Genomic DNA, 13212 nt, shown 5'->3' with positions numbered 1-13212 from the left:
ACCCTATCACCTTACCCCAATCAGACTGGCTAGGATCAAGAGAACAAATGATACCAAATGCTGGCGAGGATGTGGAGAAAGGGGGACACTCATTCACTGCTGGTGGGATTGCAAACTCATGGAACCCTTATAGAAAACAGTGTGGAGGACTCTTAAAAAACAAAAATGAACCTACTCAGAGGGAAATTTATAGCTTTAAGTGCCTACATTAAAAAATTGGAAGAACACAAATAAATGATTTAACATTGCAACTCAAGACACTTGGAAAGCAACAACAAATGAAACCCAAACCCAGCAGACAAAAGGAAAAATCAGGGCAGAAATCAATGAAATTGAAATAAAGAAAACAATTCAAAGAATCAACAATTCCAAGAGCTGGTTCTTTGAAAAGATAAGCAAGATTGACAGACCACTAGCCCAATTAACCAAAAGAAAGAGAATCTCCAAATCAACAAAATCAGAGATGAAAGGGAAAACATCACAACAGACACCAAAAAGATCCAGAACATTATAAGTGAATACTTTAAAAACCTATATGCTACTAAATTAGAAAACCTAAAAGAAATGGACGGGCATCTAAAAGCATGGAAACCACCAAAACTAAACCAAGAAGACATCAACAGTTTCAACAGACCCATAACACATAAGGAAATTGAAACAGTAATACAAAATCTCCCGACTAAAAAAAGCCCAGGACCACATGGATTTGCAGCAGAATTCTACCAGATATTTAAAGAAGATCTTCATCCAATACTACTTAATTTATTGAAAAACATAGAAATGGAGGAAGAAATTCCAAATTCCTTCTATGAAGCCAGCATCACTCTAATACCAAATCCAAGTAAAGATATAACCAAAAAAGAAAACTATAGACCCACATCCTTAATGAACATAGATGCAAAAATTCTCAACAAAATACTTGCAAACCACATACAGACACACATCAGAAAGATCATCCACTATGATCAAATCGGGTTTATTCCAGAGATGCAGAGATGGATCAATATACGTAAGTCAATAAAGGCCATAAATCATATAAATGGGCTCAAAGACAAGTACCACATGGTCATCTCAATAGATACAGAGGAGGCCTTTGACAAAATCCAATGTGAACTTATGTTCAAAGTCCTACAGGGAATTGGATGGGAGGGAAAACACCTCAACATGATTAAAGCCATATACACGAATCCACAGCCAACATCATTCTAAATGGAAAAGAACTGGAAGCATTCCCATTAAAATCAGGAACCAGACAAGGCTGTCCACTATCTCCACTCCTTTTTAACATAGTGCTTGAAACTCTTGACAGCAATAAGACAAGAAAAGGAAATTAAAGGAGTAATTATTAGAAAAGAAGAGATGAAATTAATCCTCTTTGCAGAAGTTATGACATTATATCTAAGACCTGCCAAAAATTCCAGCAGAAAGCTCTTAGAAATTAGTAACACATTCAGTAAAGTGGCAGGTTACAAAATTAATCTAAAAAAGTCTGAAGCCTTTCTATAAACCAATAACAAGCAACCAGAGAAAAAGTACATGAAACATTCCCCTTAACAATAGCTGAAAAAAATAAAATATCTTGGAATGAACCTGACCAAAGACATTAAAGAGCTCTACAATGAAAATTTTAAATCTTTGAAGAAAGAGATTAAGGAAGACATCAGAAGATGGAAGGACCTCCTACGCTCATGGATTAGAAAAATTAATATTGTGAAAATGACCATCCTACAAAAAGACATTTATAGATTCAATGCAATGTCAATCAAAACCCCCAAGACATTTTTCACAGAATTGGAAAAAAAAATCCTAAGAGTCATATGGAAGTACAAATGACCTCAGATAGCCAAAGTAGCCCTGAGCACTAAGAACAATGCTGGGGGCATTACTATACCAGATTTTAAACTGTATAACAGAGCTATAGTCATAAAAACAACATGGTAATGGCACAAAAATAGACCCATACATCAATGGAACAAAACTGAAGACCCAAATATGAGTACATGCAATTTCAGCCACCTGATATTTGACAAAGGGGCCAAGAACATGTGCTGGAGGAAAGACAGCATGTTCAGCAAATAGTGCTGGCAAAACTGGATCTCCACTGTAGAAGAATGAACAAAAGCCAACTCCAAGCCGGGCATGGTGGCGCATGCCTGTAGTCCCACCACTTGGGAGGCAGAGGCAGGCGGATCTTTGTGAGTTCAAGGCCAGCCTGGTCTACATGGTGAGTTCCAGGACAGCTAGGGCTATAAGGAGACCCTGTCTCAAAAAGACAATAAAAAAAAAAAGTCAACTCCAAATGGATCAAAGACCTCAATGTGAAGCCTGAAACTCTGAAAACTGGTAGAAGAAAACTGAGACTAACCTAGAAGATATAGGTGTAGGAAAGGATTTTCCAAACCGAACATCTATTGCTCAGGAAACAAGGTTAAGAATCAACAAATGGGACCTCATTAAACTAAAAAGCTTCTGTACAACAAAAGAAGCAACCAAGGAAGTAAAGAGAAAACCCACAGAGTGGGAGAAAATCTTCACTGGTGACACATCTGACATAGGTTTATCATCCAAAATATATAATGAACTCAAAAAACACAAAATTAAGAAAGGAAGTAACCCAATTAAAAGATGGGCTAAGGAGCTGAACAGAGAGTTCTCAAAAGAAGAAATAAAGACTGCTAAGAAGCATCTTAAAAGCTGTTCAACATCACTAGCAATTAGGAAAATGCAAATTAAAACCACTTTAAGATTTCATCTTACCCCAGTCAGACTGGCTAAGATCAAGAGAACAAATGATACCAAATGTGGAGAAGATGTGGGGAAAGGGGAACAGTCATTCACTGCTGGTGGGACTGCAAATGTATACAACCCCTATGGCGAGCAGTGTGGAGAACTCTTAAAGAACTACAAATGAGGGGCTGGAGAGATGGCTCAACGGATAAGAGCACTGACTTCTCTTGGAGGGGACCCAGGTTCGATTCCCAGCACCCACTTGGTAGCTACGAACCATCCTTAACTCCAGTTCCAGGGGAATCCAAAGCTCTCTTCTGATCTCCACGGTATTGCATGACACAGGTGAATTCACATACATGCAGGCAATACACTCATACACATAAAATAATTAAAAAATAAATATTAAATAAAAACAACTACAAATGAACCTACCATTTGACCCAGTTATACCACTCCTTGGCATATACCCAAAGAACTCATCCTATTACAGAGACACTTGTACATCTATGTTTGTTGCTGTTCTTCTCACAATTGCTAACAATTGCTCACAATTTCAAAAAGACAAAAAAATTAAAAAATAAAAAATAAAATTTCCACAGATAGCCAGGCATGGTAGCATATGCATTCTATCTTAGAACTCAGGAGGCTAAAGCAGTAGGATTTCAAGTTCAAGGTCAACTCAGGCTACAAGCCAGCATGCACAATATAATGTAATAAATTGGTGGGTTTTTTTGTTTTTTTTTTTTTTTTTTTTTTTTTTTGTTTTTTTTTTTTGGTCTTTTTGAGACGGTCTCCCTGTAGCCCCAGCTCTCCTGGAACTCACTATGTGGACTAGGCTGGCCTTGAACTCAGAGATCTGCCTGCCTCTGCCTCCTGAGTGCTGGGATTAAAGGCGTGCACCACCATGCCCAGCAATAAATTAGTTTTTAATTCTAAATTTAATTTAATTTTGAGCCATGGTCTTGCTATGTACTGAAGGCTAGTCTCAAACACTTCATCTTCCTGCCTCAGGCTGCCAAAATGAAGGGATTGCCTTCATATAAGCTGGGAAACATTCCTACTTTCCTATTTTCTGAATGACTGCAAGGAATGGGTGGACCTCCATTAAATGCTTGGCAGTGGACTGGAGATATAGCTCAGGTGGTAGTATACCTGCTAAGCACACACAAAGCCCTGGGTTCAGTCTACAAAGCTGTATTAACTGGGGTCAGTGGCATACTCCTCTAACCACAGCATTTGGAAAATGGAGATAGAGGATAAAAAGGCTCAAGATCATCCTAGGCTACACAGAGAATGAGTTCAAGGATAGTCTAGGTTACATGAGGCCCTTTCTGAAAAAGTAAAAACAAAAAGGTGGGCAGAATTTGCCAGTGAAACCACTTGGGCTTTGAGTTTTCCCTTTGGAAGTATATAAAATATAAATTTAGGTTCATTAATAGATACAGGGTTATGCAGGTTATCGCTACATTTTTATTTAGTTTTAAAACTTGTGTTCGTCAAGAAATTGATCGACTGAAGCAGTCATATTTATGTATATAAAGGAACTTATGGACTTTGAACTTAATATTAAATTTTACACGATCACTATGTATATAACATTTTTACTATTAATTTATTCATTGTTACCAATCAACTACTTTTCTTCCAATAATGAAATAATTTTAGACCATGTTTGTTTCCAAATTTCAGCTTGGAATTACTTTTATATGAGAGGTAAATGTTTGGAATCAACATGAAAAACAAATTTGGAAACATTAAATAATGTTTACCTGAAATTTCAGCTTGCTTTCTCCTCCTTCTCGGTCTCGTTTATGCATATTCACCATTAAGGTTTCATAACAATTCTTCCAATAAAGTGCCATTTTCTCATGACCAGCATAAAATGTCTGAGTTTCATACTGCTTCATGTAAGGTACAATCTTACAAAAAAAAAAAAAAAAAGAATACACATACTTTACATATACTGCTATAAAAATGATAAACCAGAAAAGTCTTGATCAAAAAGCATAAAACCTGGGGGCTAGGGGCTGGAGAGATGGCCCAGCAGTTAAGAACACTGGTTGTTCTTGCAGAAGACCTGGGTTCGAATCCCAGCACCCACATGGCAGCTAACAACTTTCTGTAACTCCAGTCTCAGGGGATCCGACAGCCTCTTCTGATCTTGGGGCATTGCACGACATGGATGCACCTACCTACATTCAGGTAATCACGCATACACATAAAATAAAAATAGTAAATAAAATATCTTTTAAAAAAGTAGTAATAACGGGCTAGGAATGGATCAGAGTTGGAAGCGTACTCACCTACTAGGCACAAAGTTCTGGATTTAACCCCTAACACCATAGAAAGAGGGTGTGGTGGCTCTTGTCTGAAATTCTAGCACTGTGAGAAGGAGGTAGGAGAATCAAAAGTTTAAGGTCACCCTCAGCTGACTAGGTCAGCCTGGGATACATGAGTTTGCAGCCAACCTGGTGAGGCGGGGAGAAAAGCAAGGAATATTTGCTTGATCTGAAGGGAGGAAAGAAGACCCTCCTCCTGGACTCTGCCTTGGCCAGCAGCAAAGCAAGAATTTTAAATTAAATTTAAAAAAACCCAGGGGCTAGAGAGATGGCTCAGCAGTTAAGAATAGCTGCTGTGCAATCTCAATACTCGGGTAATGATCTAAGTGTCCTGCAAATGCCTATAACTAGCTTCAAGGGATTTGGAGCCATCTTCTGGCCTCTGTGTGTGCATAGACACACATAACTACACATATATGTGTGCATACACTCAGGCAGATACATACTACACACACATAAATAAATCTTTTTTTAAAAAAAGAGAGATAAAAACTTACATATTTTTCAATGTAAACTTGCCATTCATTGGAACTGCAATACTCTTGAAAATCTTCAAAAAATGAGGAGCTTCCATTGGTAAATGGTAAAGAAGGCAGGTGCAAGTTCATGAAGAGAAGTTCATAAATTTTAGAAACCAGAGTAAGGATAAGGGGTATAAGAAATGAGTAGATTTCTGTCTGTTCCTTGATTGACTGACTTAGAACATGTTCTAGTTTCCCTAAAATGTAGCATGCTTCATCCTGATTTTCAATTACTTTGGTCTGAAGAAGGGTATTTAACTTAGCTGACGCCACTGCACAAACCTAGAAGAAAATAGATTAGATGAAAAAAAGTAGACTAAAGCAAACATTTAATGCTAGCAAAAGTTCTGCCTCACTACAGAAGTTCAGAAGTTTTATATAACTATCAATCATCATGAAAGGTCTCAGATTATACATAACTTCCAAGCTAACAAGTTAAGTGTGTTACAGTTTCATAAACACTGGCATAAAATATGAGACTCTTTGGTCAGGGACAAAGACCTACAGAAATTTTAATAATCACACTATTGACATTAGATTCCCCAACTGCAATCTTAAGTGCAATAAAGATGACTAGAAGACACTTACACAGGAGTGTCTGCTCAGAGAGGAACACTGAGTCTAGGGAACCTTAGTACTTTATGCTTTAAGCTTGTCTGATTTTATGATGGCGATAGGGATTATTTTTATTACATTGGATAGTAAACAAACCTATCTTTTGTTCTGAAAAGAGACATGACCTCTATCTCCCAAAGTTGTGCACTATACAAAACTCTCAAAAAAAGATTGGGTAACAAGAGCAGTTGGAGCCTTCTGCTCACATGATAGGCAAAAACACAACAGACTCATGGAAGCAACACTGTATTTCTCCAGAGACAAATGAAATAGAAAATGGGCCCAATTGCCACTGGCAGTCATTTTGAATCCTCAAGAGAAAGGGCAGTGCTGTGAGAACCGCAAATAAGCAGAACCAGAGCCCTATCTAAATCATGCCTTAAACTCATCTTAATTGTAGAATTCTCAATTATTTGAAAAAAAATTTTTAATTGCAATGGGGTCTCCTTGTAGCCCCAGCTGGCCTAAAACTTGCTATATAGACCAGGCTGGCTTGATCTCACAGAGATTTGCCTGCCTCTATCACCCAAGTGCTGAGCTTAAAGGCATGTGCCACCATGGCCGGCCTTTCCTCCCTCCCTCCCTCCCTCCCTCCCTCCCTTCCTTCCTTCCACGTGTATGAGTGTTTTAGCTGCAAGCATGCGAAGTGCACATGTGTTGTGCAATGGAGGCCCAAAGAGGGCACTATATCTGGAACTGGTGTTATGAACAGCTGTTAACTGTCAGGTTCTTGCTGGGAACAGAACCTGGGTCCTCTGCAAGAGCAGCCAGTGTTCTTAACTGCTGAACCATCCCTCCAGCCCTAAACAAATAAATCTGTTTGAATTGATGTTTTGTTATGTGGAATCAAACTATTTGGAAACCTAAAGTACAGATATATAAGAACTGGGACCTTAACTAGAAGCTTAAGTAACTATAAACTTCCTAGGGAAAATACATATTAAGAGTACAAGACCAAGCAAAAGAGAAGCATACATTACTATTCAAATGTGGCCTTGGGATAGGGTTTTAGGTCACTGGTAAAGTGGTTGCCTCTTAGGCAAAAGTCCCAGAGTTTAATTTCCAGCACTGAAGAGAGGATCAAAGGAGGAAGTGAGGGAGAAAGGGATGAGAATACACTGACTGGATGACACCCTTTTCAAACATGGCAACTTTAGTTAGAATTTTAACCTCTCCATATTCTTAGCAACATTACATCTAGTTAATGAACAGTATTAGAATACAGTCTCAACATAAGTCCCTGCATCAAATACTAAAATTGAATATTAAAAGAAAACAGGGTTAGGGAGATGGCTCAGTAGGTAAATTGCTTCCCATGTAAGCATGATGACCTGAGTTTGAATCCACAGGTTTACATAAAAAGCCAGGCTTGGTAGTGCTCATCTATAATCCCAGTAACCTACACCAAGATGAGAGGCCAACACAGAAAAATCCCTAGAAGTCCACAGGCCAGTTAACCTGCTGTATGCATCAGTAAACAAAGAGGTCCTGCCTCAAAGAAGGTAGAAGGTGAGAACCAACACACACTGTCCTCTGACATCCACATCCATGTTGTGACACAAATGTGCTCTCTCACTCTCTCTCTCTTTCTCTCTCTCTAACAAAAAAGGAAGGAAGGAGGGAGGGAAGGAGGGAACAGGGAGAAGTAAATAGCTATCAGATATTTATCCTGGCTAATCTGATCTAAGTCTTATAAGTACCCAAAACAAATGGAAAAATGACAAACTAAACTTCACATGGAATTTTTCCAATATTTTAAAATTTAGTTTATAATCAAAGTAATAAACATCCTTTGTGAATGTATTTTATCTTTAGTTCTAAACCTAGCAAAACAAGTAGTATGTAGGTAGTTGGTGTTTGATAAGTAAACAAATATGAAATGGAATGTGAAATTGTGGATTAGTAAAACAACAGGAAAAAAGTTCAAAAGTAAATTTATTATAACTTATTTCCTCTAGTAACAGAATTCCTGGGGCTGGAGAGATGGCTCAGTCATTAAGAGCACTGGCTGCTATAGCAGAGGATCCAGGTTCAATTCCCAGCACCCACATGGTGGGCAGCAACAACTCTAAATCCAGTTCTGGGGGATCCAATACCCTCTTCTGACTTCTGCGGGCACTGCACAACATAGGTGCACTTACATGAAGGCAACACACACATACAATAAAAATAATAAAAATATTTAAAAATAGAATCCCTAGCCAGGTGTGGTGGCACACGCCTTTAATCCCAGCACTCAGGAGGCAGAGGCAGACAGGTCTCTGTGAGTTCAAGGCCAGCCAGGTCTACATAGTGAGTTTCAGGACAGCTGGGGCTACAGGGAGACCCTGTCTCAAAAAGACCAAAAAAGAAAAAAGTAATTCCCTAAATTGCACACACACAAAAACCTCTAAAGCCTATTTAACACCTAGTGATTTACACTGAATGTAGATGATAGGCAGTGTTTCTAATATAATCTATGGGTAAATCCTATAACAGGAAACCTTAAAATTAGGTGGACTCATAAGCATGACAATAATTAATAGCTGCCTTTCAAGCTCTTTTCTGATCTCACAAAATTGAAATTTCAAGCAATCATAGATATTTATGGAACTAACAAAACATGGAACAGGTAGGCCCGGGAGATGTCTGAGTGTGTAAAGGTGTATGCCACCAAGCCTAACCACCTGAGTTCAATTCCTAGAGCCCATGTGGTAGAAGGAAAGAATTAACTAACAGAAGTTTTTCTCTGAACTCCACATACATGCCATGGCACAAGTATGCACATATGCACACAAAATAAACACAGTGTAATAAAAACATTAAATACTGGAAAGACATTATCATCTAGTTATTACATCAATAATGATAGTACATGAAGGACAGAAAATAATAATAGTAAAAAAGACAAACCTGCAAACTGCCTCTTCCAATGAATTCCAGAAGCAACTGGATCTGAATTTGAGAGAGTTTTAACCATACTGGACTCTCAGAATACCATACTGAAAGACAGTCGAGGAGCTGTGTGATATCCTCTAAAAGCTATCACAAAAGAAAATTTGAGAAATAAAAACATTCACTTCCAAAATCAACTGATCATGAGTTTCCTTCAATACTAGTGCATATCATAAATACTTTAAAAGTAGCTCAATGCTCAGGTGTCAAATCCAAAATCATAGTTGTAGTAGGAGCTAACAAAAATCTGTTACTATTCATTTTATCCATGTTTACTGTATCTAATTAAAGTATTAAATGCTCCAAAAAGAAGAGGTGCAAAATTTATCTCTTTGAATAATTTTGAACTAGCTAAACATACATTTATTTATATATTTATGTTTTGTTTGAGACAGTCTCACACTATAGCCCAGGCTAGCCTGGAACTTTCTATGTAGCCCAAATTGGCCTCAAATAAAGACAATCCTCCTACCTCCGTCTCTTTAAGCACTGAGTTCACAAGTTTAAGCTTCTAGAATGTAATTTCAGAAGGATATTACTAACCTTCTCAGTCCACATGCTTGAATTAACGACTCCCTCAGACTGCAGAAAGTCCTGAATGATCAATATGAGTTGGAAGGCATTTTCAACAGTTACTGGACTATTTTTGGCATCTCTATTTTCTGTGACTGCCCATTCTAACATCTTCTGTAGCAAACTAAGTATAAAATAAAGTCCTCTTAAAACCATTGTACACTCAGAAACTAAATAAAAAAAAACCCAAAGACAGTTACTTATTAGCAATATTATAACTTCAAAGACATATTGCCATTGAAAGTGTCACAAAGAGACTGTGGATTGAGAACATCTGGGCAAAATACATGCTAGAAGCTGCTCCTCAATGGAGCTGGAACTGACATGGAAGACACTTCCCCTGAGCTTTGGAGAGCTCTACGAAGGTGTCAAGGGAAAACATCAATCAATGGTCCAACATCAGCTTCAAGACCAAATAACCACATCAATAACCAGCACAGCATATGACACTGGTGCAGTAGTGGCACTTTTATCTTAGGGGCAATCAACACCTACCTAATTGGACTAAAAGCCTACTCAATGGAAGGAAACTCAAGTGTGGTACTATAAACATAACCAAATACACATTGCTGGAGAGGTCATCGATTTTAGAGAAAGCCCCAAGACTGTCACATCCCTAGACTAATGCAATTTTTTACTATGTGCAAAATATGTATCCTTATATTTACAGATAAATATCCCAGTCACCACTCATCAAAGGAGTTTCTTTTGCACCAGGCAGAGACTACTACCAAGTACCACAATTGGTCACACACAAACATTGTCTGTGAATTGCCCAAGTCTAAGTGGCACATCTACAATGCATCCTCTACACCTAAGGCTCATAGAACATAGAACAAGAGAAAAACAGACAATAATGAATCCCTCAATTCTCATTAATGAAGCGCCTTCATGCAACATAGGGCCAGGAACACAAAAGGTCACAAATGGCCAAAGTGTAGAGACTAAGAGTCTGCAGAATACAGGTCCTTGGACAGGACTCCTATATTAAACTACACCCACCCAGGGCTCAGGGACCATAAAGATTGTAAGAGCCAGGGAGGAGGTACACGACCATATGGAAACTGAGTCCTACAAGCTCCTGGGACCCTGCTCATATGAACCTACAGCAATGGTGTCAGCATGCACAAGACCCATACAAACTCAAACAGACAAAAACCCAGTGTAGAACTGGGGGAATGAACAGCTGGCCCCAATCTTAGCTGAAGAAATATTGGCAACTGATGACTACTGGGTGAGGAAGAGCTGATCTTCCTAAAGTGAGGACTCTTAGATAGGCTGACTAGACCTCTGTACTTGAACTTGCACTGAGGGATGTCTGGGGGCACTAACTTGACACAACAGTCTTAAGACAAATGACAGAATGCATAAATTTCAATGTGGGGGTGGGGGGAGTAGGAGGGTGCCAGTGGGGAAGGGAGTATAAAGATGATTAAGATTGAGATGTTCTGTATGAAATACACAAAAATTCTACAAAAAATAAGAAGCTGTTCCTGTATGATCCAGGATGAAAGAGAAAGTCAGAATAAGAGAAAAAATAAACTATTCCAAAGAAAGAGAGGAAGTAAACAGAAATCAACAAAGGTAGTAAAAGAAACCTAAAATATGTGGAGGAAAAGATGGGGGACATAGCTCCAGGCTCAAAGCTCTCTACAAGGGGAAGGAAAGCAAAAGGTGCTTCCAAAAGGCAGGCCAGGGACAGATAGGCAGTTGACCCTGAGGATAAGCTCACAGCCCTCACAAGCCTCAAATCCAGTTGCAAGTTTTGGTGATTCAGTGATTTCTCAAATGGATGTGTTGGCAGTGGAGAGAATGAATACTATTCTACTCTATATTACTTAGAGGGAAGTGACCAGGCATTATCTAAAGTGAGAATATACTGTTAAAACAGGTGGGTGGCTCACACCTTTAATCCTAGTCCTCCAGAGGCAGAAGCAGGTGACCTCAAAGTTCAAGGCTAGCCTGGTATACTTATAGGGATCCAAATTACCTGGGGCTATCTAGCAAGAGCCATCTCAAAACAAAAACAAAAATAACAATAACAACAAACCCTGAGTTACCACAGGAGCCTGAGAACAGGGAACGATTACAGGTTAGGAAGCCTCAGTGTAGCCTTCTATAGCCCCTGACTTCAATCCCCAGCACCCAAATAAAAATCTGGGCATGGTGGCACACACTTATTTCAGTGCTAGAAAGGTGGAAAGAGGAGACTCCCTGGGGCATGTTAGTCAGACAACCTAGCCTAACTGATGAGCCCCAGGATTCAGTGAGAGACCCTGTCTTAAAAATAAGGCAGACAACTTCTGAGGAACGTATGATACTTGAGGCTGATCTCTGGTCTCCACACACATGTGCACACATGTGCAAGTATACCCACACATGCCAGTACACACACATCTTCTCACCAACACACAAAGAAAAAAGAATATTATTAAAAACAAGGTCAATGAAATACTATATTCAAATATTAAATAAGAAAAATGACCATAACCACAGTGTCTAAGAACTCTGAGATATGATTCTTATACCAAATTTAAAAAACCACAGGGTGGGGCTGGAGAGATGGCTCAGTGATTAAGAGCCTGGCTTCTCTTATAGAGGACAGAGGTTCGGTTCCCAGCACCCACATAGTCCTAGGGGATTGGATGCCCTCTTCTGGCCTCTGTGGACATTGCATGTACATGGTGCATTTATATACATGCAGGCAAAAGACTCACACACATAGACTGAAAAAAGGATCCACAGGGTAGAAGAGACTATAACATGTAAGACATAGAGACTCTACTCAATGAAATATACCAAAAAATACCCCAAATCTAAAGAAACAGACATCCAAATGCAAGAGGAATTTAGAACCTCAAATAGACATGATCAGTGAACTTCTCCACAACATATTATAATCAAGAACTAAAAAGTACAAAGAAACAAATTAAAAACTATAAGAGAAAAACATCAATTCGCCTAAAAAGGCAAAAAGATCAGAATATCAGATCTTTTGTCAGCAGCACTAAAAGTCAAGGAAACAGAACAATATATTTCAAACCCCAAAGTAAACAACTGAAAGTTAGCAGTGCTCTATATTCCAAAGCAATCTTTTGAAACTGACAGAGAAATAAGTACATTTCAAGACAAGTACAAACTAAGGCAGTTCATTGATGAAGTCAGCCCAGAAGAATATACCTAAAGGAGTACCATACATAGCTATGAAGATAACTAAGGGGTAAGAGAGCTTGCTGTGCAAACAAGAGGACCTGAGTTTAAATCCCCAGTACCCACATAAAAGCCAGGCCTGGACATGGTCTTCAGTGGGGGTGGGGTGGGGGTGGGGAGGGGAGGAGACAGTGGATAAGAGCTTGCTGGCCAACTAGCCTAGCTAAAAAGGTAAATTTCGAGTTTAGTGAAAGACTTTGTCTCAAAAATCGGGTGTTGACTGACAGAGGAAGACAGCTTACATCCACCTCTGGCCTCCCCATGTGGGCACATGCACATACATACACTAT

The 13212-nt window shown here is 38.9% G+C and overlaps 1 protein-coding gene across 11 annotated transcripts in view; it reads right to left on the bottom strand.

Moving 5' to 3' along the window:
* Nbeal1 (neurobeachin like 1) overlaps nt 1–13212 on the bottom strand; it is a 260021-nt gene that overhangs the window by 101200 nt on the left and 145609 nt on the right. For all 11 annotated transcript variants that reach the window (XR_003851600.1, XR_003851601.1, XM_029569970.1 and 8 more), the window contains 4 exons: nt 9683–9836; nt 9098–9226; nt 5567–5872; nt 4500–4649 (listed from right to left, as the gene is read on the bottom strand). Coding sequence is in view for 9 of the 11 variants with exons in the window: in XM_029569970.1 (XP_029425830.1) it covers nt 4500–4649; nt 5567–5872; nt 9098–9226; nt 9683–9836 (739 nt within the window). In the remaining 2 variants the exon portion in view is untranslated. The remainder of the gene's footprint in view (nt 1–4499; nt 4650–5566; nt 5873–9097; nt 9227–9682; nt 9837–13212) is intronic.

The sequence above is a fragment of the Nannospalax galili genome, unplaced genomic scaffold (assembly GCF_000622305.1).
Source record: "Nannospalax galili isolate Female #2095 unplaced genomic scaffold, S.galili_v1.0 scaffold281, whole genome shotgun sequence".
NCBI classification, from domain to species: domain Eukaryota; kingdom Metazoa; phylum Chordata; class Mammalia; order Rodentia; family Spalacidae; genus Nannospalax; species Nannospalax galili.
Note: the sequence above shows the minus strand (reverse complement) of the source record. Positions and strands in the feature narration are given on the sequence as shown.